Source organism: Ranitomeya variabilis, chromosome 7 (genome assembly GCF_051348905.1).
Source record: "Ranitomeya variabilis isolate aRanVar5 chromosome 7, aRanVar5.hap1, whole genome shotgun sequence".
Lineage (NCBI taxonomy): Eukaryota > Metazoa > Chordata > Amphibia > Anura > Dendrobatidae > Ranitomeya > Ranitomeya variabilis.
The window spans coordinates 136,948,299-136,975,929 of record NC_135238.1 but is presented as its reverse complement, the minus strand read 5'-3'; the positions used below and the strand labels follow the sequence as shown (position 1 = coordinate 136,975,929).

General features: G+C 42.9%; 1 protein-coding gene across 6 annotated transcripts in view; it reads left to right on the top strand.

Moving 5' to 3' along the window:
- Positions 1-27,631, top strand: part of ADAM23 (ADAM metallopeptidase domain 23) — a 410,305-nt gene that overhangs the window by 279,645 nt on the left and 103,029 nt on the right. For all 6 annotated transcript variants that reach the window (XR_013218285.1, XM_077275748.1, XM_077275751.1 and 3 more), the window contains exon 11: positions 27,199-27,365. Coding sequence is in view for 5 of the 6 variants with exons in the window: in XM_077275748.1 (XP_077131863.1) it covers positions 27,199-27,365 (167 nt within the window). In the remaining variant the exon portion in view is untranslated. The remainder of the gene's footprint in view (positions 1-27,198; positions 27,366-27,631) is intronic.

The following is a 27,631-nucleotide window of genomic DNA, read 5'->3' as shown; positions in this document are numbered from 1 at the left end:
AACAATTGTAAGTTGTTTCTTTCTTTGAAACCTCGTTCCTCTGGTGATGCCGTTCAGCAAGTTAAGATTATCATTTCCTTTTTGCGTGGTGACCCCCAAGATTGGGCCTTCGCATTGGCGCCAGGGGATCCTGCATTGCTTAGTGTAGATGCGTTTTTTCTAGCCCTTGGATTGCTCTATGAGGAACCTAATCTTGAGAACCAGGCTGAAAAAACATTATTGGCCCTCTCGCAGGGGCAAGATGAAGCAGAGGTGTACTGCCAGAAATTTCGGAAATGGTCGGTGCTTACTCAGTGGAATGAGTGTGCCCTGGCTGCAAATTTCAGAGAAGGTCTTTCTGAAGCCATTAAGAATGTCATGGTGGGGTTCCCTACGCCTGCAGGTCTGAATGAGTCAATGACTCTGGCCATTCAGATTGATCGGCGTTTGCGGGAGCGCAAACCTGTGCACCATTTGGCGGTGTCTTCTGAACAGACACCTGAATCTATGCAATGTGACAGAATTCTGACCAGAAGTGAACGGCAAAATTATAGACGGCAAAATGGGTTGTGCTTTTACTGTGGTGACTCAGCTCATGTTATCTCAGCATGCTCTAAGCGCAAAAAAAAGGTTGATAAATCTGTCACCATTGGTACTTTATAGCCTAAGTTCATTTTGTCTGTTACCCTGATTTGTTCCCTGTCATCTTACCCGGTTAATGCTTTTGTGGATTCAGGTGCCGCCCTGAGTCTGATGGATTGGTCATTTGCCAGTCGCTGTGGTTTTGATTTGGAGCCTTTAAAATTCCCTATTCCACTAAGGGGAATTGATTCTACACCATTGGCTACGAATAGACCTCAGTACTGGACACAAGTGACCATGTGCATGACTCCTGTTCATCGGGAGGTGATTCGCTTTCTTGTACTGCATAATTTGCATGATGTCGTCGTGTTGGGTCTACCATGGTTGCAGACTCATAATCCAGTCCTGGATTGGAAAGCTATGTCGGTGTCAAGTTGGGGTTGTCAGGGAATTCATGGTGACGCTCCTGTGGTGTCAATTGCTTCGTCCACTCCTTCTGAAGTCCCTATGTTTTTGTCAGACTACCAGGATGTATTTGAGGAGCCCAAACTCAATTCTCTACCTCCTCATAGGGACTGTGATTGTGCTATAAATTTGATTCCTGGTAGTAAGTTTCCTAAGGGACGACTTTTCAATTTATCTGTGCCGGAGCATGCTGCCATGCGGAGTTATATAAAGGAGTCTTTAGAGAAGGGACATATTCGCCCGTCCTCATCCCCTCTTGGTGCAGGATTCTTTTTTGTGGCTAAAAAGGATGGTTCCCTGAGACCCTGTATTGATTATCGCCTTTTGAATAAAATCACGGTCAAATTTCAGTATCCTTTGCCATTGTTAACTGATTTGTTTGCTCGCATTAGGGGGTCTAGTTGGTTCACCAAGATAGATCTTCGTGGTGCGTATAACCTTGTGCGTATAAAACAGGGTGATGAATGGAAAACTGCATTTAATACGCCTGAAGGCCATTTTGAGTACTTGGTGATGCCTTTTGGACTTTCTAATGCTCCTTCAGTCTTTCAGTCCTTTATGCATGACATCTTCCGTGAATATCTGGATAAGTTTATGATTGTGTATCTGGATGATATTCTGTTTTTTTCGGATGATTGGGAGTCTCATGTTAAGCAGGTCAGGATGGTCTTTCAGGTCCTACGTGACAATGCTTTATTTGTGAAGGGCTCAAAATGTCTTTTTGGAGTCCAGAAGATTTCTTTTTTGGGTTTCATTTTTTCTCCTTCTACTACTGAGATGGACCCAGTCAAGGTTCAGGCTATTCATGACTGGACACAGCCTACATCTGTTAAGAGTCTTCAGAAGTTCTTGGGTTTTGCAAATTTTTACCGTCGCTTCATAGCTAATTTTTCTGGCGTTGTTAAGCCTTTGACGGATTTGACCAAGAAGGGTTCTGATGTGACTAATTGGTCTTCTGCGGCTGTGAAGGCCTTTCGGGAGCTGAAGCGTCGGTTTTCTTCGGCTCCGGTCTTATGTCAGCCAGATGTCTCACTTCCCTTCCAGGTGGAGGTTGATGCTTCCGAGATTGGAGCGGGGGCTGTTTTGTCGCAGAGAAGCCCCGATGGCTCTGTGATGAAGCCATGTGCTTTCTTTTCAAGAAAGTTTTCGCCTGCCGAGCGGAATTATGATGTCGGTAATCGGGAGCTGTTGGCTATGAAGTGGGCATTTGAGGAGTGGCGACATTGGCTCGAGGGAGCTAAACATCGTGTGGTGGTCTTGACTGACCACAGGAATTTGATTTATCTCGAGTCGGCCAAGCGGCTGAATCCCAGACAGGCTCGTTGGTCGTTGTTTTTCTCTCGTTTTGATTTCATGGTCTCGTACCTGCCGGGTTCGAAGAATGTGAAAGCTGATGCTCTTTCTAGGAGTTTTGTGCCTGACTCTCCTGGAGATTCAGAGCCGGCTGGTATCCTTAGAGAAGGGGTGATTTTGTCTGCCATCTCCCCAGATTTGCGACGTGTGATGCAAGAGTTTCAGGCGGATAGACCTGACCGCTGTCCACCGGAGAGACTGTTTGTCCCGGATAGATGGACCAACAGAGTCATCTCCGAGGTTCATTCTTCGGTGTTGGCTGGCCATCCTGGAATATTTGGTACCAGAGACTTGGTGGCCAGGTCTTTTTGGTGGCCTTCCTTGTCACGGGATGTGCGTTCCTTTGTGCAGTCTTGTGGAATTTGTGCTCGGGCGAAGCCTTGCTGTTCTCGTGCCAGTGGTTTGCTGTTACCATTGCCTGTCCCGAGGAGGCCTTGGACGCACATTTCCATGGATTTTATTTCAGATCTCCCTGTCTCTCAGAGAATGTCTTTTATTCTGGGTGGTGTGTGATCGTTTTTCTAAGATGGTCCATTTGGTGCCCTTGCCTAAGTTGCCTTCCTCCTCCGAGTTGGTTCCACTGTTTTTTCAAAATGTGGTTCATTTGCACGGGATTCCTGAGAACATTGTTTCTGACAGAGGATCCCAGTTTGTGTCTAGATTTTGGCGGACCTTTTGTGCTAAGTTGGGCATTGAATTGTCTTTTTCGTCGGCCTTCCATCCTCAGACGAATGGCCAAACCGAGCGAACTAATCAGACCTTGGAGACTTATTTAAGATGTTTTGTTTCTGCTGACCAGGACGACTGGGTTACTTTTTTACCGTTGGCCGAGTTTGCCCTTAATAATCGGGCTAGTTCTGCTACTTTGGTTTCTCCTTTTTTCTGTAATTCGGGGTTTCATCCTCGTTTTTCCTCGGGTCAGGTGGAGCCTTCTGACTGTCCTGGAGTGGATGTTGTGGTGGATAGGTTGCATCAGATTTGGAATCATGTGGTGGACAATTTGAAGTTGTCACAAGAGAAGGCTCAGCTCTTTGCCAACCGCCGTCGCTGTGTGGGTCCCCGACTTCGCGTTGGGGACTTGGTGTGGTTGTCTTCTCGCTTCGTTCCTATGAAGGTCTCCTCTCCTAAGTTCAAGCCTCGGTTTATCGGTCCTTATAAGATTCTGGAAGTCCTTGGCCCTGTGTCATTCCGTCTGGACCTCCCGGCATCATTTGCTATTCATAATGTGTTCCATCGCTCGTTGTTGCAGAGGTATGTGGTACCTGTGGTTCCTCCGGTTGAGCCTCCTGCCCCGGTGCTGGTTGAGGGCGAATTGGAATACGTGGTGGAGAAGATCTTGGATTCTCATGTTTCTAGACGGAGGCTCCAGTATTTGGTCAAGTGGAAGGGCTATGGTCAGGAGGATAATTCTTGGGTTGTCGTCTCTGATGTTCATGCGGCCGATTTGGTTCGTGCCTTCCATGTGGCTCATCCTGATCGCCCTGGGGGTTTTCATGAGGGTTCGGTGACCCCTCCTTAAGGGGGGGGTACTGTTGTGAACTCTGTTTTCGGGCTCCCTCTTGTGGTCACTAATGGTATGGTGTGACTTTTGCTTTGGGCTCCCCCTGGTGGCTTTGTTTGTTATCCTGCTGGTCTCTGGCTATCAGCTGGTTCGTTATCCTCTGGGAGGTTCCTATATAGCTCTGTTTTACTTCCACTTGTGGCCGGCTGTCGATGTAATCAGTGCTACTCAGATTCCTTCTGACTACCTTGCTCCCAGTCCATCCAGGATAAGCTAAGTTTTGTTTGCTCATTTTTTGATCAGCAGTGTTTATCATGTTTTCTGTTCCAGCTTGCTAAAATGTAATTCCCTCGCTTGCTGGTTGCTCTATTGGGCTGAGTTTCTCCCCACACACCGTTAGTTGGTGTGTGGGTTCTTGAAATCTCAGGATGGATATTTTGTAAGGGTTTTTTATTGATCGCATAGACCCCTGCTCTATTTTCTGCTTTCTAGTACTAGTGGGCCTCTTTTGCTGAATCTGATTTCATCCCTATGTATGTGCCTTCTTCTTACTTCACCGTTAATATTTGTTGGGGGCTTCTATATCTTTGGGGATTATTTCTCTGGAGGCAAGCGAGGTCTTTCTTTCTCTTTAGGGGTAGCTAGTTCCTCAGGCTGGCTCGAGACGTCTAAGAATTTTTTAGGCACGTTCACCGGCTACCTCTAGTTGTTTTGGATAGGTTCAGATTTGCGATCAGTCCAGTTACCATCTCCCTAGAGCTCGTCCTTAGTTTAATCACTTGCTGATCTATTTGTGATCCTCCGCCACTTGGGATCATAACAGATGCCCACACAGTGACCCCAACACAGTATGATGGTCCCAACACAGTCCTCCATACATTGTTATGGCCCTTCATACATTATAATAGCCCTTAAACTCCTCCACACAGTATGATGGTCCCTCTTCATTGTATAATGTCCCACACACAGTATAATGGCCAGTGCTAGCCCGCCAAACAGTATAATGACCCCAATATGGCTCTCTACATAGTAAAATGGCTCGCACAAAGCTCTTCAGACAATATTATTGGTCCTCACATAGCCCTCCAAATAGTATAATGGGCCCCCATAGCCCTCCAAACAGTATAATGGAACCCATGTAGCCTTCCAAATGGTATATTGCCCCTACATATCCCTTCAAACAGTATAATGACACCCAATTAACCCTCAAAAACTGTATAACGGTCCACACATGAGCCTGAAACCTGTTGTAATAATTATAGGGGATAACTCAGGAGACTCATTGCATGGAACAAGACAACTATAGGACACAGTTTTATAAGTGGTAAAGTCTATATTATCACACGGTGATTCAAACAGGTGCAGAGAGAAACTCAAGTCCACAAAACTTGGAGCAAATAATAAACGCAGCTTAGCAGTCTATAGGAAACTTCAGAGGAAAATGCAATCAAGCAGAAAGTCTATGAAGCACAGTTATTCTTGAGGATACTTGACGCGAATAAATCCTTGTCTTAGTCCAGGCACAGATAGATATGCTTATTAGGCAGTTCAAATCATATCTTAGCTCAACCAGGGAGGCCTGGTTAATAGTCTCAGGTTATTGCAAAGCAGCAACAGCTTACATGACCAGCAAATGCAGATGGAAGTAAACACGAACAGCAGATGAAGGAGGATTACTGGAAACTTGTGTATACAGCAGGAACTCAGAGCAGAGTAGCAGGATCACCACACAGGTTCACAGGAGCAGATGTATAGCCAGGGAGTAATCAGAGGTCAGGCGCTGGATGCAAGGCAGAATACTCTAGCACAGACTGAAGGCTGGGGTGGAGTTTTATAGCAGGAGACACAGTGCACATGAGACCAAAGACGCCATCTTGGAAAAGGGCAGTAATGCACAAAAGGTAAAAAATGTTCAGAGTCCTGACATTACTCCCTCCTTAGAAGCGGCCTCAGGACGATCCTGGACCTGGTTTCTCAGGGAATCTCTGATAAAAACAAGAAATCTTCTGTTGGGCGGTGATGTTTTCCACAGGTTCCCAAGAGTCTTCCTCAGGGGGATATCCCTGCCATCTTATCAGATATTGGAGCCGATTCCTGCGAATCCTGGAATCAATAATTTCCTCCACCACGAATTGTTCTTGCCCATCAATCACCACAGGCTGCGGAGGTGGCACAACACATCCCTGGAAGGTATTAGGAGATACAGGCTTTAGTAAAGATACATGAAAAACTGGGTGTACCTTCATTGTCCTAGGCAGCTTCAGCCGGCAGGCCGCAGAGCTCGCAATAACGTTGATCTTGAAAGGGCCAATGAATTTCTGTCCAAGTTTTTGTGAAGGAACGTTTAACTTCAGATTCTTAGTTGCTAACCACACGGAATCTCCTACCTTGAACATGGGTGCAGGTTTATGGAATCTATCAGCCGATCTCTTAAAACGTTCTTGAGCTGTGGTCAGGGATTCCTTCAGAACCTCCAGATTCTGTCTCATCGCAGTCAGCCTTTCCTCCACTGCCGGAACTGGAGAATTAATTGGAGACCTAGGTAAAATACACGGATGATAACCCAGATTGGCAAAGAAAGGTGTAAATTTAATGGAGGCGCTCTGAGAATTATTATATGAAAATTCGGCTAACGGCAGCAACTCCAACCAATCATCCTGGAGATAGGTGACATAACATCTTAGATATTGTTCCAGTGTCTGGTTGGTACGCTCAGTCTGACCATTTGTCTGGGGATGGTAAGCAGAAGAGAGACAGACATTAATATTGAGTGCAGAGCAAAACCCCTTCCAGAATCTTGAAGTGAACTGCACTCCACGGTCAGAGATGATCTCATCCGGAACCCCGTGCAACCGAAAGACATTCTGTATAACCAAGTTCACTGTATCTTTAGCTGAGGGGAGGCCGGTGCACGGAACAAAATGAGCAGCTTTAGTCAGGCGATCAACTACCACCATGATTGTATTCATGCCCCCCGATGTAGGCAGCTCCACAATAAAGTCCATTGATATAGACCCCCAAGGGCGGGACGGAACAGGTAATGGTTGTAGAAGACCCGTAGGTGCCACATGAGGAGTCTTGTAACGGGCACATACCTCGCAAGAGAGAACATAGTCCTTGGTATCCTTCAGGCAAGTTGGCCACCAGAAGAATCGGCTCAGGAACTCTTGTGTCTTCTGTACCCCTCTGTGACCCGCCAACTTGGAGTCATGTACCAACTTGAGGATCTGCAGACGGACGACCTCCGGGACGTAGATACGTCGATCTCTGAACCACATGCCACCCTTAAAGACAAGATTAATATCCACAGGTGGGTTGGCCAGAAATACATCACCTTCATAGGCCTCCCTGCACTCCTTCCACAAGTCCTGATCGTGGATAACTCCGATGAAATTGGCATCAGATAGAATGGTCTTGGACGGGGCTCCAGGTACGGAATCCGCAGCATGGATTCGGGATAAAGCATCAGCCTTCCCATTACGAGAACCTGGACGGTACGAGATACCAAAGTTAAATTGATTTAAAAATAAGTTCCAACGAGCCTGACGAGGAGTAAGACATCTAGCGTATCTAAGGAACTTTAGATTGCGATGGTCAGTTAGCACTATGATCTGTTGTGCAGCTCCTTGCAGATGATGCCTCCATTCTTTGAAATCCGCAATAATAGCCAGCAATTCCTTGTCTCCCATGTCGTAATTCTTCTCTGCTGAGGTTAGTCTATGGGAAAAGAAAGCACAAGGATGTAGCAGACCCTTCTCTCCAGTTCTTTGGGAGAGAATAGCCCCCAAAGCATTATCAGAAGCGTCCACCTCCACAATGAAAGGAAGTGTTGGATCTGTGTGTATCAACAGCGGTGCTGATGTGAATCAGACTTTAAGCCGATCAAAAGCTTCTTGAGCCTGTGATGACCACTTAAAGGGCTTTTCCTTCTTTGTCAAGGAAGTAATGGGACGGACAATATCAGAAAAATTTCGAATGAAGCGTCTGTAGAAATTAGCAAAACCAATAAAACGTTGGACCTCCTTAACGTTCTTGGGTACCGGCCAGTCAAGAATAGCCTAAATCTTACCAGATTCCATGTTCAGCCCCTGGGGAGAGATGATATAACCTAAGAACTGTATCTCAGAATGATGGAACTCGCATTTCTCCGGCTTAATATACAGATGGTTCTCTTTCAGACGTCTTAAAACAGTTTGGACATGTTCTTCATGTTCCTGTAGAGAGTCAGAAAAGATTAGTATATCGTCCAAATAGATCACTACAAACTTGTCCAACAAATCTCTGAAAATGTCATTAGCAAGGTGTTGAAATGTTGCAGGGGCGTTACAAAGCCCGAAGGGCATCACAAGAGATTCAAAGTGTCCATACCGTCATCTGAATGCTGTCTTCCACTCATCCCCTGGACGAATACGCACCAAATTATAAGCCCCACGAAGATCCAGTTTAGAGTACACCTTAGCATGGCGGACTCTTTCCAGTAATTCGGGAATCAGAGGCAAAGGGTAACGGTTTCGTACGGTTACCTTATTGAGTTCTCGATAGTCAACACAGGGTCTCAGGGTCCCATCCTTCTTCTTTACAAAAAAGATAGGTGCCCCTGCTGGTGAGGAAGAAGGACGTATGAAGCCTTTGGCCAGATTTTCATCAATATACTCTTTTAAGGCTTGAAGCTCAGGTGCCGCCAAAGGGTATACGTTACCAAAAGGAATGACTGCCCCGGGAAGCAGCTCAATGGGACAGTCATAATGCCTGTGTGGAGGAAGCTGATCTGCATTCTTCTTGTCACAGATGTCAGAGAACTCTTTATAAGAAAATATCTGTACATGTGGTTCCGTAGCCGTGGACTCAGGGACAGCTTCTGTTAACGCTGAGTTGCTCCTTGTTGGGAAGATAATCTCCTTGGTCTTCCAGTTGATAATTGGGTTCTGAGAACGCAACCAAGGAATACCTAAAATCACAGGAAAATGAGGAGAAGAAATTAGCAAGAAAGAAAGTTGCTCCTGATGCTTAGGCTCCAACAAAATTTCAAGGGGTACGGTCTCCTGATCCACAGGCCCAGAGATTAAAGGTGACCCATCCACTGTTTCCATGGTAATTGGAGAGGCTCTTTGCTGAATTTTAATACCATGTTCCTTGGCAAATCCAATATCCGTGAAATTGCCACCTGCACCAGAGTCAATCATAGCTGAACTGGAAATCCACTGTCCTGAACACAGGATCTTAATAGGGAGAGAACAGTGAGAGTTATTTTCCTTAAGCTCCTTGGGGGGTGAAGTCATAGAAAGTGAATGGAATACAGCATTTAAAGGCAGGCTACATTCAGAGATGTCAGATTTATCATCACAGTTGTCATACTCCCCTATTGCTGCTAGCACCTTGTTAGGCTGTCTAGGACACTTAGGACAATTGATCAAGAAGTGGTCAGACTGGCCGCAGTAGAAACATAGACTTTCACGCAGGCGATGCTCTCGGTGCTCATTGATTTCGCGCCTCTGAACGGAATCAATTTGCATGTGCACCTCCTCCACCTCACGAGAGGTTTTACCTGCTGGCTTTTTGGAAGGAAGGGAAAAGTTAGAGACACGGTTATATGCAGCAACTTTCTCCTGCCTACGCTCAGTAAGGCGAATGTCTATGCGCACCCAATGCTGTATAAATGTCTCTAGCTCTTGTGGTGACTCAGAGCGGGCTAGTTCATCTTTTACAATACTAGACAGACTCCTTTTAAAAATAGGCAATTGTGCATAACTGTCCCAATTGGTATCTACCGCCAATCTCCTGAATTCAGTGGCATACTCAATAACAGAACGTTTAGCCTGGCGTAAAGACAGCAAAGCAGATTCAGCGGTTGCACGGCAATTAGGGTCATCAAACATTAATGCCATAGCAGCCAAGAAATCATCCAAGTCATTTAACCGTGGGTCACGAGACTCAATCATCGGATTCGCCCAGGCGAGCGCTCGTGAGGTCAGTAGCATTATTACACACAATACTTTGGATCTATCAGTAGTAAAACGGTCAGCATGCACATCAAAATATAGCATACATTGATTCACAAAGCCACGAAATTTGTCACGATCACCATTAAATCTGAATGGGGGCAACTTAGGTGGGCCAGCTGGTGGCGGTTGCCCAGAGGGTAAAGTCACTTGTGCAGCTATTTGCGTGCTTATGTCCTGAAAAGCCCATCCATACTGGGACTCTATGCCAGCAAGTTTGTTTTCCTGGGCTGCCATGCGGTTGCTCAAGTCCTGCAAAGTCTGTCCAAACACTTCTTGATTGTGTTCAAAGCTTCCAAACTTCTTTTGCAGACCTTCCACATCTTTCTGCAGTGATCTAATTATGGAAAACACCTTCTCTAATTTGCTTTCTGCAGTCATTGTTCCAGCAGTCTCCTTTTTTTTTTACGCTAGAGTATCCTGTAATAATTATAGGGGATAACTCAGGAGACTCTTTGCGTGGAACAAGACAACTACAGGACACAGTTTTATAAGTGGTAAAGTCTATATTATCACACGGTTATTCAAACAGGTGCAGAGAGAAACTCAAGTCCACAACACTTGGTGCAAATAATAAATGCAGCTTAGCAGTCTATAGGAAACCAGAGGAAAATGCAATCAAGCAGAAAGTCTATGAAGCACAGTTATTCTTGAGGATACTTGACACGAATAAATCCTTGTCTTAGTCCAGGCACAGATAGATATGCTTATTAGGCAGTTCAAATCATATCTTAGCTCAACCAGGGAGGCCTGGTTAATAGTCTCAGGTTATTGCAAAGCAGCAACAGCTTACAAGTCCAGCCAATGCAGATGGAAGTAAACATGAACAGCATATGAAGGAGGATTACTGGAAACTTGTGTATGCAGCAGGAACTCAGAGCAGAGTAGCAGGATCACCACACAGGTTCACAGGAGCAGGTGTATAGCCAGGGAGTAATCAGAGGTCAGGCTCTGGATGGAAGGCAGAATACTCTAGCACAGACTGAAGGCTGGGGTGGAGTTTTATAGCAGGAGACACAGTGCACATGAGACCAAAGATACCATCTTGGAAAAGGGCAGTAATGCACAAAAGGTAAAAAATGTTCAGAGTCCTGACACCTGTATAATGGCCCCCGCATAGCCCTGCAAACCGTATAATGGGCATCATTTAGCCCTCCAAATAGTATAATGGCCCCAACATAGCTCTCCAAGCAATATAATGGCTCCCATATAGCCGTCAAACAGTATTATTAGCTCCCACAAAGCCCTTCAATGGCCTCCACTTAGCCCTCCAAAGAATATAATGGCCCACACATAGCCCTCCAAACTGTATAATGGCCCCCTCGTAACCCTCCAAACAGTATAATGGGACCTATATTGCCCTCCAAACAGTATAATAACCCTGCAAACATTATAATGACCCCCACATAGCCCTCCAAACTGTATAATGGCCAACACATAGCCCTGCAAACTGTAAAATGGCCTGCATATATCCCTAAAAACTGTATACCAGGCCCCATATAGCCCTACAAATAGTATAATGGCCCCTAAATTGCCCTGCTAATAGTACAATCGCCCCCACATGGCCATGCGAACTGTATAATGGGCCCCTGTTATGACCCCAATGGCGAGGGTCTCAGAGGAACGTGGAAGTCTGCAGAATACAAAAATCCAGCTCATAGGGCAGTGGTAACTGGGTTGACCATATATCTACTCCTAACGCCAACACTAGAAGTAGCCGGGGATCATTCCTACGTTGATTCTAGATGACACGCGCCAGCCGGAGAATCTAGCTACCCCTAGTAGAGGAAAACAAAGACCTTTCTTGCCTCCAGAGAAGGGGACCCCAAAGCTGGATAGAAGCCCCCCACAAATAATGACGGTGAGGTAAGAGGAAATGACAAACACAGAAATGAATCAGGTTTAGCACAGAGAGGCCCGCTTACTGATAGCAGAATAAAGAAAGGTAACTTATATGGTCAACAAAAACCCTATCAAAATCCACACTGGAAATTCAAGAACCCCCGAACCGTCTAACGGTCCGGGGGGAGAACACCAGCCCCCTAGAGCTTCCAGCAAAGGTCAGGATATAGATTTGGAACAAGCTGGACAAAAATACTAAACCAAAACAAATAGCAAAAAGCAAAAGGCAGACTTAGCTGATATCACTGGAACCAGGATCAGTAGACAAGAGCACAGCAGACTAGCTCTGATAACTACGTTGCCAGGCATTGAACTGAAGGTCCAGGGAGCTTATATAGCAACACCCCTAACTAACGACCCAGGTGCGGATAAAAGGAATGACAGAAAAACCAGAGTCAAAAAACTAGTAACCACTAGAGGGAGCAAAAAGCAAATTCACAACAGTACCCCCCCCTTAGTGAGGGGTCACCGAACCCTCACCACGACCACCAGGGCGATCAGGATGAGCGGCATGAAAGGCACGAACTAAATCGGCCGCATGAACATCAGAGGCGACCACCCAGGAATTATCCTCCTGACCATAGCCCTTCCACTTGACCAGGTACTGAAGCCTCCGCCTGGAGAGGCGAGAATCCAAGATCTTCTCCACCACGTACTCCAACTCGCCCTCAACCAACACCGGAGCAGGAGGCTCAGCAGAAGGAACTACAGGCACAATGTACCGCCGCAACAAGGACCTATGAAATACATTGTGAATAGCAAACGACACAGGAAGATCCAGACGAAAAGATACAGGATTAAGGATTTCCAATATCTTGTAAGGCCCAATAAAACGAGGTTTAAATTTGGGAGAGGAGACCTTCATAGGAACAAAGCGGGAAGAAAGCCATACCAAATCCCCAACACGTAGTCGGGGACCCACACCGCGGCGGCGGTTGGCAAAGCGCTGAGCCTTCTCCTGTGACAACTTCAAGTTGTCCACCACATGATTCCAGATCTGCTGCAACCTATCCACCACAGAATCCACCCCAGGACAGTCAGAAGGCTCCACATGACCCGAAGAAAAGCGAGGATGGAAACCAGAGTTGCAGAAAAAAGGCGAAACCAAGGTGGCGGAACTAGTCCGATTATTAAGGGCAAACTCAGCCAACGGCAAGAATGTCACCCAATCGTCCTGATCAGCAGAGACAAAACACCTCAAATAAGCCTCCAAAGTCTGATTGGTTCGCTCCGTCTGTCCATTAGTCTGAGGATGGAAAGCAGACGAAAATGACAAATCAATGCCCATCCTACTACAAAAGGATCGCCAGAACCTGGAAACGAACTGGGATCCTCTGTCTGACACAATATTCTCAGGGATGCCGTGCAAACGAACCACGTTCTGGAAAAACACAGGAACCAGATCGGAAGAGGAAGGCAGCTTAGGCAAAGGAACCAAATGGACCATCTTGGAGAAGCGATCACATATCACCCAGATAACGGACATGCCCTGAGATAGCGGAAGATCAGAAATGAAATCCATGGAGATATGTGTCCAAGGTCTCTTCGGGACAGGCAAGGGCAAGAGCAAACCGCTGGCACGAGAACAGCAAGGCTTAGCTCGAGCACAAGTCCCACAGGACTGCACAAATGACCGCACATCCCTTGACAAGGAAGGCCACCAAAAGGACCTGGCCACCAGATCTCTGGTGCCAAAAATTCCCGGGTGACCTGCCAACACCGAGGAATGAACCTCGGAAATGACTCTGCTGGTCCACTTATCCGGGACAAACAGTCTGTCAGGTGGACAAGACTCAGGCCTATCAGCCTGAAATCTCTGCAACACACGTCGCAGATCCGGAGAAATAGCTGACAAGATAACTCCATCTTTAAGAATACCAACAGGATCAGCGACTCCAGGAGCATCAGGCACAAAGCTCCTAGAAAGAGCATCGGCCTTCACATTCTTTGAACCTGGTAAATACGAGACAACAAAATCAAAGCGGGAGAAAAACAATGACCAGCGGGCCTGTCTCGGATTAAGGCGTTTAGCAGACTCGAGATACATCAGATTTTTGTGATCAGTCAAGACCACCACACGATGCTTAGCACCCTCGAGCCAATGACGCCACTCCTCAAATGCCCATTTCATGGCCAACAACTCCCGATTGCCCACATCATAATTTCGCTCGGCAGGCGAAAACTTCCTAGAGAAAAAGGCACAAGGTTTCATAACAGAGCAACCAGGGCCTCTCTGCGACAAAACGGCCCCTGCCCCAATCTCCGAAGCATCCACCTCAACCTGAAAGGGAAGTGAGACGTCAGGCTGGCACAAAACAGGCGCCGAAGTAAACCGGCGTTTCAACTCCTGGAAAGCCTCCACGGCAGCAGGAGCCCAGTTAGCTACATCGGAGCCCTTCTTGGTCATATCCGTCAAAGGTTTCACAATGCTAGAAAAATTAGCAATAAAACGACGGTAGAAGTTAGCGAAGCCCAAGAACTTCTGAAGACTCTTAACTGACGAGGGCTGAGTCCAATCAAGAATAGCTCGGACCTTGACTGGATCCATCTCCACAGCAGAAGGGGAAAAAATGAACCCCAAAAAGGGGACCTTCTGTACACCAAAGAGACACTTTGAGCCCTTGACAAACAAAGAATTTTCACGCAAAATTTTAAAGACCAACCTGACCTGCTCCACATGCGAATCCCAATTATCAGAAAAAACCAAAATATCATCCAGATAAACAATCAAAAATTTATCCAGATACTTCCGGAAAATGTCATGCATAAAGGACTGAAAAACTGAAGGCGCATTGGAGAGCCCAAAAGGCATCACCAAGTACTCAAAATGACCTTCGGGCGTATTGAATGCGGTTTTCCATTCATCACCTTGCTTGATGCGCACAAGGTTGTACGCACCACGAAGGTCTATCTTGGTGAACCACTTGGCACCCTTAATCCGGGCAAACAAGTCAGACAACAGCGGTAAAGGATACTGAAATTTGACAGTGATCTTATTTAAAAGCCGATAATCAATACAAGGTCTCAAAGATCCGTCCTTTTTTGCCACAAAAAAGAATCCCGCACCAAGAGGGGAAGAAGACGGACGAATATGTCCTTTCTCCAGAGACTCCTTGATATATGAACGCATAGCGGTATGTTCAGGTACCGACAGATTAAACAGTCTTCCCTTAGGAAACTTACTGCCCGGGATCAAATCTATAGCACAGTCACAGTCCCTATGAGGAGGCAGTGCACTGGACTCAGACTCACTGAAGACATCCTGATAATCAGACAAATACTCCGGAACTTCCGAAGGCGTAGAAGAAGCAATAGACACAGGCAGGGAATCCCCATGAATACCACGACAGCCCCAACTTGAGACTGACATAGCCTTCCAGTCCAGGACTGGATTATGGGTCTGTAACCATGGCAGCCCTAAAACAACCAAATCATGCATTTTATGTAAAACCAGGAAACGTATCACCTCGCGGTGTTCAGGAGTCATGCACATGGTAACCTGTGTCCAATACTGCGGTTTATTTGCTGCCAATGGTGTAGCATCAATACCCCTAAGAGGAATAGGATTTTCTAATGGTTCAAGAGTAAAACCACAGCGCTTAGCAAATGAGAGATCCATGAGACTCAGGGCAGCACCTGAATCTACAAACGCCATGACAGGATAAGATGACAGTGAGCAAATCAAAGTTACAGACAGAATAAATTTAGGTTGCAAATTACCAACGGTGACAGGACTAACAACCTTAGCTATACGTTTAGAGCATGCTGAGATAACATGTGTAGAATCACCACAGTAGTAGCACAAGCCATTCCGGCGTCTATGAATTTTCCGCTCATTTCTAGTCAGGATTCTATCACATTGCATTAAATCAGGTGTCTGTTCAGACAACACCATGAGGGAATTTGCGGTTTTTCTATCACATTGCACCGAATTAGGTGTCTGTTCAGACAACACCATGAGGGAATTTGCGGTTTTGCGCTCCCGCAACCGCCGGTCAATTTGAATCGCCAGTGCCATAGTATCATTCAGACCTGTGGGAATGGGAAAACCCACCATAACATTCTTAATGGCTTCAGAAAGGCCATTTCTAAAATTAGCGGCCAGTGCACACTCGTTCCAATGTGTCAGCACGGACCATTTCCGAAATTTTTGGCAATACACTTCAGCCTCGTCCTGCCCCTGAGACATAGCCAGCAAGGCCTTTTCTGCCTGAATCTCAAGGTTGGGTTCCTCATAAAGTAAACCGAGCGCCAGAAAAAACGCATCAAGATCAGCCAATGCCGGATCTCCTGGCGCCAGCGAAAAAGCCCAATCCTGAGGGTCGCCCCGTAAGAACGAAATAACAATTTTTACTTGCTGAGCAGAATCTCCAGATGAACAGGGTCTCAGGGACAAAAATAATTTACAATTATTCACGAAATTCCTAAACTTAAACCTGTCTCCGGAAAACAGTTCAGGAATCGGTATTTTAGGTTCTGACCTAGGATTTCTGATAACATAGTCTTGTATGCCCTGCACACGAGTAGCCAGCTGGTCCACACTTGTAATCAAGGTCTGGACATTCATGTCTGCAGCAAGCATAGCCACTCTGAGGTAAAGGGGAAGAAGAAAAAAAAAAAAAAACTCAGAATCTTCTTTCTTATAATCCCTCTTCTGCAATGCATTAAACATTTAATACTGGCCTGGCAAACTGTTATGACCCCAATGGCGAGGGTCTCAGAGGAACGTGGAAGTCTGCAGAATACAAAAATCCAGCTCATAGGGCAGTGGTAACTGGGTTGACCATATATCTACTCCTAACGCCAACACTAGAAGTAGCCGGGGATCATTCCTACGTTGATTCTAGATGACACGCGCCAGCCGGAGAATCTAGCTACCCCTAGTAGAGGAAAACAAAGACCTTTCTTGCCTCCAGAGAAGGGGACCCCAAAGCTGGATAGAAGCCCCCCACAAATAATGACGGTGAGGTAAGAGGAAATGACAAACACAGAAATGAATCAGGTTTAGCACAGAGAGGCCCGCTTACTGATAGCAGAATAAAGAAAGGTAACTTATATGGTCAACAAAAACCCTATCAAAATCCACACTGGAAATTCAAGAACCCCCGAACCGTCTAACGGTCCGGGGGGAGAACACCAGCCCCCTAGAGCTTCCAGCAAAGGTCAGGATATAGATATGGAACAAGCTGGACAAAAATACAAAACCAAAACAAATAGCAAAAAGCAAAAGGCAGACTTAGCTGATATAACTGGAACCAGGATCAGTAGACAAGAGCACAGCAGACTAGCTCTGATAACTACGTTGCCAGGCATTGAACTGAAGGTCCAGGGAGCTTATATAGCAACACCCCTAACTAACGACCCAGGTGCGGATAAAAGGAATGACAGAAAAACCAGAGTCAAAAAACTAGTAACCACTAGAGGGAGCAAAAAGCAAATTCACAACAGGCCCCATATAGCCCTCCAAACAGTATTATGGCCCTCATTGATTTAAAAAAAAAACCTTGCCTTTCCCCATTAAACTGAAAAAAACAAAAACAATACCAATGGAATCCTAGACTACAAAAACAAACCAAAACACAAGGATTCCTAAAATATAACTTTTAATAAACAAAGTTAAAATGCAAAGTTCTAAAATTGAGGACAATACAATGAAGATAAGTAACAAGGGAACTAACTGACCCCTGTCAAAAACCCTACTCCTATCCACTACCTATTTGCGGGGGTAGGCACCCTAAGTTTCTGCGGTTGGTGCCCCCGCTCCTCGAAGACTGGCCCTGTTGGCCCTACAAATACCCTATAATACCTAGAAAGGTAATGTCACAAATATGAACCCAAAAACCAAAAATATCATAAAAAATTAGCAAAAATAGTATAAATAAATAAGAAAAAATTAGAAAAAACAAACTAAACAGAAAAACTCAAAAATTGGTATTTAGCCCAAGCTGAAGACCCTAAATAGGGTGTTCACATATCATATATTTAGTGGGGTATATAGCGGGAGAGATATTACACAGAACAACTCAAAAACAAGAGAGAGCCCTTCAGATAACAATAATACCAACATATCCCCCTCCCTGCATAGAGTAGAAAACCCCAATCACCACATCTGTAGTTACAATGGTCTGCAGATTTGTCCCTAAGCAAAAGTATCATAAAAAATAAACAAAAAATTGTATGAAAAACATAATATAAAAAATAATCAAAAACAAACAAAACAAAAAAACTGAAAAATAGTTCAGTAACCAACAGCTTGGATGCCCCAATAAGGTGTATAGACCAGATATAACTTTTTTGGGCCAATAGAGAGGGAAAATATTAATGTTCCATTTATGCACAAAACTCAGTTATGGGAAACCACTCAAATGACAATAATGCCTATATATGGTTCTCACACAATGGTGAAATCAGCAAAAGCTAGATCCAAAAAAAAGCCTCCTTTAATACATCGGCTGGTTCAAAAAAAAGTCATTTCAAAGAGTGGAGACACCAGAGTATGATGCAATTCTTATCCCAAAGAGATGTATATATCATGTATCAAAAAAGTCATTCTGATGGCCATATCATATATAAACCAAATAAAGCGTATTTCACACAGAGATGAGGATATGGCCCGTCCACTACGTCGAGGTCCTTCAATCCCGTTGTAAATATGGATCCAGCAGTCATATAAATAGCCACATATCATGCAGCAAAAGATAGTCATTAAGCTATATCAAGCATATCGGTGCGGCAACCGTTTATATGGCCATATCATATGCAGCAAAAATAGTTATTAGGCCATATTAGGCACTTTACTCATCTGATTCACAGAGGTCCTTTCACCAATGCTGCAGATATCGGTCCAGCCACCAACAGACGTCTCCAAAGCGTAGTCATAAGGCCATATCGAACCCTTTACTCATCTGATACAGAAAAAATCCTTCAACAACGCTGCAGATATCAGTCCAGCCATCAGAACATCTCCATCCAGGATAACATCCCTTATAATACCCATTACCCACTGCTCCGGTCTCCTTAATGTGTGGTCTGCAACTCTGCACTGCACGGCAGAGCGAGCACGATACGTGATGTCATAGTGCCCATTTCGTAGAGATATAAACTGTAGGAGAGATCAGCGCAATAGGGTCTTATCTGATGGACAACAATTGCATTCAATTCAAATTGCACTAACCTGATAGATCTATTGGTAAGGCATATAGATCTTAATGAGGATTCCAGCTGCAGCAGATCCACGGGTCCACAAGAGACCATATCAATATGACATGATAGAGGATTTTATGGATTTAGTCTGCGCTGCCGATAATGATATAAAGTCAAGGTGTTCAAATAGACAAAAGTGGTTTAATTCAACGCGTTTCAAAGTTCAAATGACCTCTTTCTCAGGACATAACCACAAGTGAGGTAGTGAGAGTCTTAGGGGTTTGTTTCTAAAAATTAATTTTTGCATTACAGACCCTAGTGGGTTGTCAAATTTCCATAAGGCAAAAAAATAGCAAATCTCCATTTCAGTGAAGATTGGAGCACTATGTTCAAACAGTTGATGTACGTGACTTTTCCTGTGTGAGCCTTTATACACCCTGCCCCGATACTTGCATAACGGAATTCCTTACAACCTGTCTGAATGTAGTATGCAGATCTTTGGAGAGCAGCAGTTGAAAGGAGTTTCTAAAGGAGCATGAAATTGTTAGTGAAACAGCACTATAACCTAGTGTCTGGATGAGAAGGAAACAAAAAAAATCTAATTTTTGCAACGCTTAGAGGATAATTAAAAAAAATTTTTAGTTCTTTTCAATTTTCAGTTTGGGGAGGTGGATAATAGGTATCTTTTTGCCTACTGGCAATTGAAAATCTGGTATGTTTCTTCTCCTGCACAGATGTTCACCAAGATCCATCACATTTTTTATCCAGGGTAGTGTTAATTTGTGTTCTTCTGTGTAGGAATTAGTACACTTATTTTGCCACATGGAATATTCTTCATTTCCCAGAACAATAGAGTTGTTTGTAAGAAAAGTTATTTCTTTCTGGCCATTTTGAAACTACAATCCGATCCCCAAATGCTAACCATGCCTGTACTCAAGTGGTCCAAAAAAAGTCAGTTTAAGGCTGCCGTCACACTAGCAGTATTTGGTCAGTATTTTACATCAGTATTTGTAAGCCAAAACCAGGAGTGGGTGATAAATGCAGAAGTGGTGCATATGTTTCTATTATACTTTTCCTCTAATTGTTCCACTTCTGGTTTTGGCTTTTGGCTTACAAATACTGATGTAAAATACTGACCAAATACTGCTAGTGTGATGGCAGCCTTATTGCTTCCTCACCAGAATAGTTATTTTCAGTTAAGGGTTTCCTGATAGTGATGAGCGACCTTGCTTGGATAATGTCTTATTCAGACGTTATCCAAGCAAGGTCGCTCATTTTCGGATGCATGTTCGGGTGTTTTCCGAGCATCTGGTATTGCTCGTATATTATGTTCGAGTCCCTGTGTCTGCATGTTTTGTGGCTGTTAGAAAATCATTTATCCCTGTCAGAATTGCTGTTTTTTTGTTTATCCCATCTCATAAAAAATGGAATAGAAGGCAATTAAAAAGTCATATGCATCCCAAATCCACACTAAAACCTGTCAACTCATATCTAAAACAAAACAATCCCTCTCAAATCTTTATCTGCAAAAGAAATTAAAAGGTTATGGCTTTCAGAAAATGGATACATAAACAAAAAAAACACTTTTTTTAATTATACAAAATAAAAAAAATTAAAAATTAAATCTGTATAAATTTAACATGGTCGTAACCCCTTCCCGAAACTGGAAGTAACTGTACATCCAGATTGCAGGTGATTTCCCCAAATCAGATGTATATGTGGTTAATTGACACAGGCGCAAGAGCCATGTTACCCGCAGCAGGAGCTGACTGTTATGCACAGCTGATCTGCTGCTGTGAGTGCCCAGACCAAACATAGCCCTGATCCCAGCACTTTAACCCCTCAGATGCTGCTGTCAATACTGATAGTGGCTTGTAAGGAGTTTGACAAAGGGGATCGCTTCATTTGTCAGCCTATCAACATGATCATAAGGTGCTGACAGGTTGCTATGGCAATTAGAGGCTTGTAGCTAGCATGCGTGTCTGCATTGTACAACATAGGCTGTACAGGGTATTATCAATGCCATCAAACGATCCTAAGTTTAAGTCTCATTCTGGGATTAGTGAGTACTGCAAAAAGAAAAAGGGATAAATAAAGGCTTTTAAGTGTAAACATAAAAAAAAACAATCACATTTTTGCTAATAAAAAATGTTTTATATTTTAAGAAATAACCCCAACTGCATGCAAAACCAACACATACTTGGTATCACCACATTCATAATGACCCATATTGTATAATTAAATCATTTTTTATATTGTATGGTGAAAGCCGTTAATATAAAAAATGAATTCAACACTATGACATAAGTGATGATTTTTTGTTAATATTGGATGACAACAACTATAAAATGAAATGTCATCAAAAAGTCGTAAGCAATCCAAAATGATACCAATAAAGTCTCGTACATAAAAAGTCATCAAACAGTTCTGTAAACAAAAAAAAATAAATAACAAAAATTATGGCTCTTACAATATGACAAAATATACAGCTCTGGCAAAAATTAAGAGACCACCACATCAAAACCCTGTCATGGGCAGCCCAATCTCCAGACCTGAACCCCGTTGAAAACCTCTGGAATGTAATCAATAGTGTTGAGCGATACCGTCCGATACTTGAAAGTATCGGTATCGGAAAGTATCGGCCGATACCGGCAAAGTATCGGATCTAATCCGATACCGATACCCGATACCAATACAAGTCAATGGGACTCAAGTATCGGACGGTATCCCTGATGGTTCCCAGGGTCTGAAGGAGAGGAAACTCTCCTTCAGGCCCTGGGATCCATATCAATGTGTAAAATAAAGAATTAAAATAAAAAATATTGCTATACTCACCTCTCTGACGCAGCCTGGACCTCACCGAGGGAACCGGCAGCATTCTTTGCTTAAAATGCACGCGTTTACTTCCTTCCGTGACGTCACGGCTTGTGATTGGTCGCGTGCCGCCTATGTGGCCGCGACGCGACCAATCACAGCAAGCCGTGACGTAATTTTCAGGTCCTCAATGCCTAATTCTAGGCATTCAGAATTTTAAAATTACGTTCCGGCTTGTGATTGGTCGCGTCGCGGCCACATGGGCGACGCGACCAATCACAAGCCGTGACGTCACGGGAGGCAGGAAACGCGCACATTTTAAAATTACGTCACGGCTTGTGATTGGTTGCGTGCCGCCCATGTGACCGCGACGCGACCAATTACAGCAAGCCGTGACGTAATTTCAGGTCCTGTATGCCTAATTCTGCATTCAGGACCTGAAATTACGTCACGGCTTGCTGTGATTGGTCGCGTCGCAGTCACATGGGCGGCACGCAACCAATCACAAGCCAGAACGTAATTTTAAAATTCTGAATGCCTAGAATTAGGCATTGAGGACCTGAAAATTACGTCACGGCTTGCTGTGATTGGTCGCGTCGTGGCCACATGGGCGGCACGCGACCAATCAGAAGCCGTGATGTCACGGAAGGAAGTAAACGCGCGCATTTTAAGCAAAGAACGCTGCCGGTTCCCTCGGTGAGGTCCAGGCTGCGTCGGAGAGGTGAGTATAGCAATATTTTTTATTTTAATTCTTTATTTTACACATTAATGTTGTTTCGATACCGATACCCGATACCACAAAAGTATCGGATCTCGGTATCGGAATTCCGATACCCGCAAGTATCGGCCGATACCCGATACTTGCGGTATCGGAATGCTCAACACTAGTAATCAATGATGGATAGTCACAAGCCATCAAACAAAGAGAAACTGTGAAAGACCGGTGGAAAGCATGCCAAGACACATGAAAGCTGTGATTAAAAATCATGGGTATTCCACAAACTATTGATTTCTGAACTCTTCCTGAGTTAAAACATTAGTATTGTTGTTTCTAAATGATTATGAACTTGTTTTCTTTGTATTATTTGAAGTCTGAAAGCACTGTTTTATTTTACTTTTGACCATTTTTCTTTTTCAGAAAAAAAATACAAAAATTATTGTTTGGAAATTCGAAGACATGTTGTCAGCAATTTATAGACTAAAAGAACACTTTACATTTTACTCACAAATATACCTAGAAAGAGAAAAATCAGACAAACTGAACATTTTGCAGTGGTCTCTTAATTTTTGCCAGAGCTGTATATATTTTATTATTAAGAAAATTATTGTTCTTGTGAAAAAATAGTAAAACAAAAAAGGTATAAATTGGGTATTACCATAAACGTATTGACCTGCAGAATAAAACTAACATGTCAATTATACTGCATGGTGAAAATTATTCCAGATTTACCGTTTTTCTCTCTCATGCCTCCCATAAAAGAAACAAAAAAACAAAAACAGAATTAAGCAGTAACTAAAAGTTATATGCACCCCAAATTGGTATTAATAAAAACTCCAGCTTGTCGTACAAAAAATAAGCTTTCATACAGCTCCATTTACAGAAATATTTTAAAAGTAATGGGTGACAGAATATGATGACCCAAAAATTATCATTTATTAAAAAGTTTTTTTGTACAAAAATATCAAAACATAAAAAAAGTCTGAAAACGTTCTCTAGTGCCACAAAAAAGAAACTACCATACAGCTCCATCAGCAGAAAAATAAAAAAGCTATGACTCTCAGAACAGAGCGATGCAAAATAATATTTTTTTTAACAAAATTGCTTTTATTGTGTAAAAGTGGCAACACATAAAATACAATGGAAATGTGGTATCAATGTATTTGTACTGACCTTAAGAAGAAAGCTGCTTATCACTTTTATCACACAATGGATGGCATGAAAAAAAATCAATTCCTGAATTACTAATTTTTCTTCATTCTACCTTCCAAAAATCAGAATAGAAAGTGATTAACAAATGTTATGTGCCCGAAAATGGTACCAAGAAAACTTTAACTCATCCCTCGAAAAAATGACTGTCAGCAGAAAAATAGATAAATTAAAGCTCTCAAAATATGGTAGTGAAAAAACTTTAGTTTGTGAAAGTAGCCAAATATTAAAAAAAATTGTAAATCTGGTACCGTGATCGCATGGACTCAAAGAATAAACTTGCCTAATCCTGCCACTGGTGAGCAGAAGAAAGTGATAGATGTTGTTTTGCTGCCCTTCTGGTTGAGCTGTACTTTTTAGTGAGATTTAGTAACATATAGGATCTTTAAAGTACCGTAATTAAAGCAGACTCCTCAGGTTCAATACATTTACAGTAATTGATAATGTATGCAGACTTTGTTAGAAAAATCGGTGATAGATTTACTTTAAGGCCATTCAGTAAACTAAGTTGTCTTAAGTTCTGCTACCTATGCCAGTCAAAAGTCAACATACAAATGCTGTCAGACCCAAAATTGAGAAGAGGGTGATCCGTCAGGATAAGTAGCAGGTGATGGCCCCTAAGTCATAATACGTAGACCTTTAATTTAGCAAAAATTGGTTATACACAAATAGGAAAGTGGTAGTAAATATGACAAAACCACAATCAATATAATGACTTTATACTTAAAATTTTGGACAACCAAATGTATCTGTCAAACTTCATTTCCTTTTTGTAACCAATGCCAACAGAAGGCAGATGTCTGTTGAAAAGTTTGGTTTTGTAGGACGCTTTCCAGTACCGTTGTTGAAAAGCTGAACAACATATTTGCATCCGCTCTAATGAAGCCTAGAACTAAGTCGTAGATCACTGTGGAGATTGATCATTTTATTTGAGTATGATGAATAACTGAGAATGTCGCATATGCTTATGCTTTGTCCACACTTCACACTATCACTTTTTACAGCAATTATATGTAGCATGCTTCCTAAAAAACATCATATTATGGATCTTTAAAGCTCAGATGCATCAACATTAAATCCCAAGACAAGTGGCATGAAATGGGCACAAACACCTATACAATCCTGTTAGTTCTCCTATGTTCTGTTTTAAATGCTGTGACGTAAATGTTATTTACCGAAACTGTGAAATAGAAGTAATTGTAGTTCTTATACGTCACTCATGTAACAGTCAAATTGTGTGCATGATCAGTGTTTTCCTATCTGTATTGCACTCTTGTAATTCAAAGTAATCCACAATGATGGCTATTATGTGCAATTGACATTATCAAAGGCCATCGATGAAAGCTTCTGTGTTCATAACACTCATATGAGGCATTATATTTTGCAGATCCTCCACTTTGATAGAACATCTTATCTTGCTCAGTTTATATCTAATCATCTATGAAGTCAAACATGTTGGTAGAGCAATTCTGTGTTTTGTATTCTGATCGTTTTAGAGTCAGAATATTCTAAATGCCAAATTTTGGATGTTCTTTTGATGATTTTTTTTATCGTGTTTTTTTTGTTCTGTCCTGGCTTATTCGATGTAAAGTACAAGGTTAGATAATTACTAGAATATTTTGATTGTGAAACGTTGGAGGTTTTCCTAGGTGCAAAGAAAGATTAAGTACAAAATTAATGAGACAGATTTTTCTGATGAGAGGATCCATTCTTTGGATAGCAGAATCGTAAAGACTGTTGTAGACTATAATAGTCTAATTTAGTCTTTTAAAAATGAAAACTTAACATATCCTATATACTCCAGTGGTATCCATTAGGTCTTGTACCTTACATACTATATGTTTTATTCCTGTTAAGATCCATTAAAACAAATTCATCAGTAACAGACCATTTGACTCAGATATGAAAAAGTTGTTTAGGATTAAAGGTTTTGTCCTTGACAAATACAACATTTGCAAGGTACTGTGGAAACCTAATGGTGTGGGATGTAGTTATTATTAAAGGTTTATTAAAATAACTCCCACAATCCCGAGAATGTGGCTCTGGCACTGCCAGTAATGTGGCATTTAAGACAAAATACATATGTGATAAAATATACTTTAAACATCTGGAGGGGGACCAAAGGTGAAGACAAGACTAGTCCTGCTCTGCCGCTGGCCACCTCTTCCCAGTGCTGCTAGAAATGATTGACAGATCTTTTCTGTTACGGTTGAGCCTTACTACTCTTGTCAGTGTACATTCAATGAACTTAGCATAAATCAATGTTACAGGTGTTTATAAGAAACACTGTTAGCTACTATCCCAATTTATCTGACCTTTTCTCTGCCCTGCATCCTAAACTTATCATTCACTGTGAAAAAGCATCTTAAGTCCATCTTGCTTTGAGTAGGCGGACTGCAGGTGTAATGTGACACATCTCTTTATCCTCTATAGAAAGAGCAGGGAGGAGAATGGCAGGCACGGTACTGATTAAGGAACGTTCCTCTGACTGCGGAGTCCATAGGGTTAAAGCTACAAGGAAACACTGTGCAGTGCCCAATTCCCCCCTCCCACTGCTCCCCCAGGTGATGCACTAATTGGGACACCCGACTGACCGGCGGGAATAAAGGTGGAAGGGGCGTCCGGTCACACCTACATGGGATAAATGCAGGAACCCGGTGTCAACGACTGTCTCTTTCTCCCTGGCTGACCCCTGGCAAAAAAAAAAAAATATATATATATATATATATATATATATATATATATATATATATTTTTTAAAAATAAAAATAATCCTGTTGTAATTAAGTCACTGCGGAAGTATAGAAAGGGGCATACGTTCGTAACCGCTCATTAGCCTGCTCGCCTGTCGGTCACAGACAGGGCCTTCGGCGATGAGCCCGTTATGACATGTAATTGCCCTTATCTGCGTACATAATTAATAAACTGTGACCGACCTGTTCAACCCATCTAGGCCTGTCTGTGTTTTCATTGCGGGATCAGTGGGAGGGGGGAAGGCACTGTTTACGACACACAGGTCTTCACAGTGTGGAGCAGGGAGTGGAAACATGTGGAAGGAGACAGAAAATCATTGTACAGAGCTCTATAACAAGTGTTTTACCTAACATCAGAAGTTGATTCAAATCAAGACAGCTCAGCTCTGCTGCATAAAAATCCATGTTTCTTCTGCTTGTCGCTGTGAGATAAAAAGTGAATAAAGATCAGGCATTCCCCTCAATGTGCGGTTTTTGGGATAGAGATAGAGGCTGCAAATGGCCAGAAATGGCATTATTCCTCATGTATACACAGGACACCTTATTCTCAATACTTACTTGAAGACATAATTACCCTTTAAAATATATATTTTTCTGAAACATTTAAAATATAATAAAAATGATGTGTGAAGTCGGTCTGTCTCATTTTCAAACAAAAGAAGCTGCAGTATTAAAATAGCAATTTTAAGCCTTTAAGACAACTACTTTTCTGAAAGTGACCGCTACTATTTAAATGTTGTATGTCTTCCATCACTGAGCAATTTCCCTTTACACTTACAGATATATAAAGAACAGCTGAATACACGTGTTGTTTTAGTCGCTGTGGAAACATGGACGGACAAGGACCGTATTACAATTGGTCCAGATCCAGTGAAGATGTTGCATGACTTCTCCAAGTATCGACAAAATAACATCAAACAGCATGCTGATGCTGTGCACCTGCTGACGTATGTATCCAATGATCTTTATCTTTAATATCTATAAAAGTGAAAGTTACAGATTTAAAGAGTTTATGCAGGACTTAGTTTTAAGGCCATTAGTGAAAAAAAAAATACAGGCAGTTGGTTGCTATCTACCTACCTGTTGTGACCAGCACCCATCTCTGCTGGCATAGAGCGATCAGATCACTCCTGCTGGCGATTCAGTGACTTCTGACATCACATCAACAGAGCAGTGACTTCTTCTCCTCTGCTCCGTTGGCAGGGCATGCTGA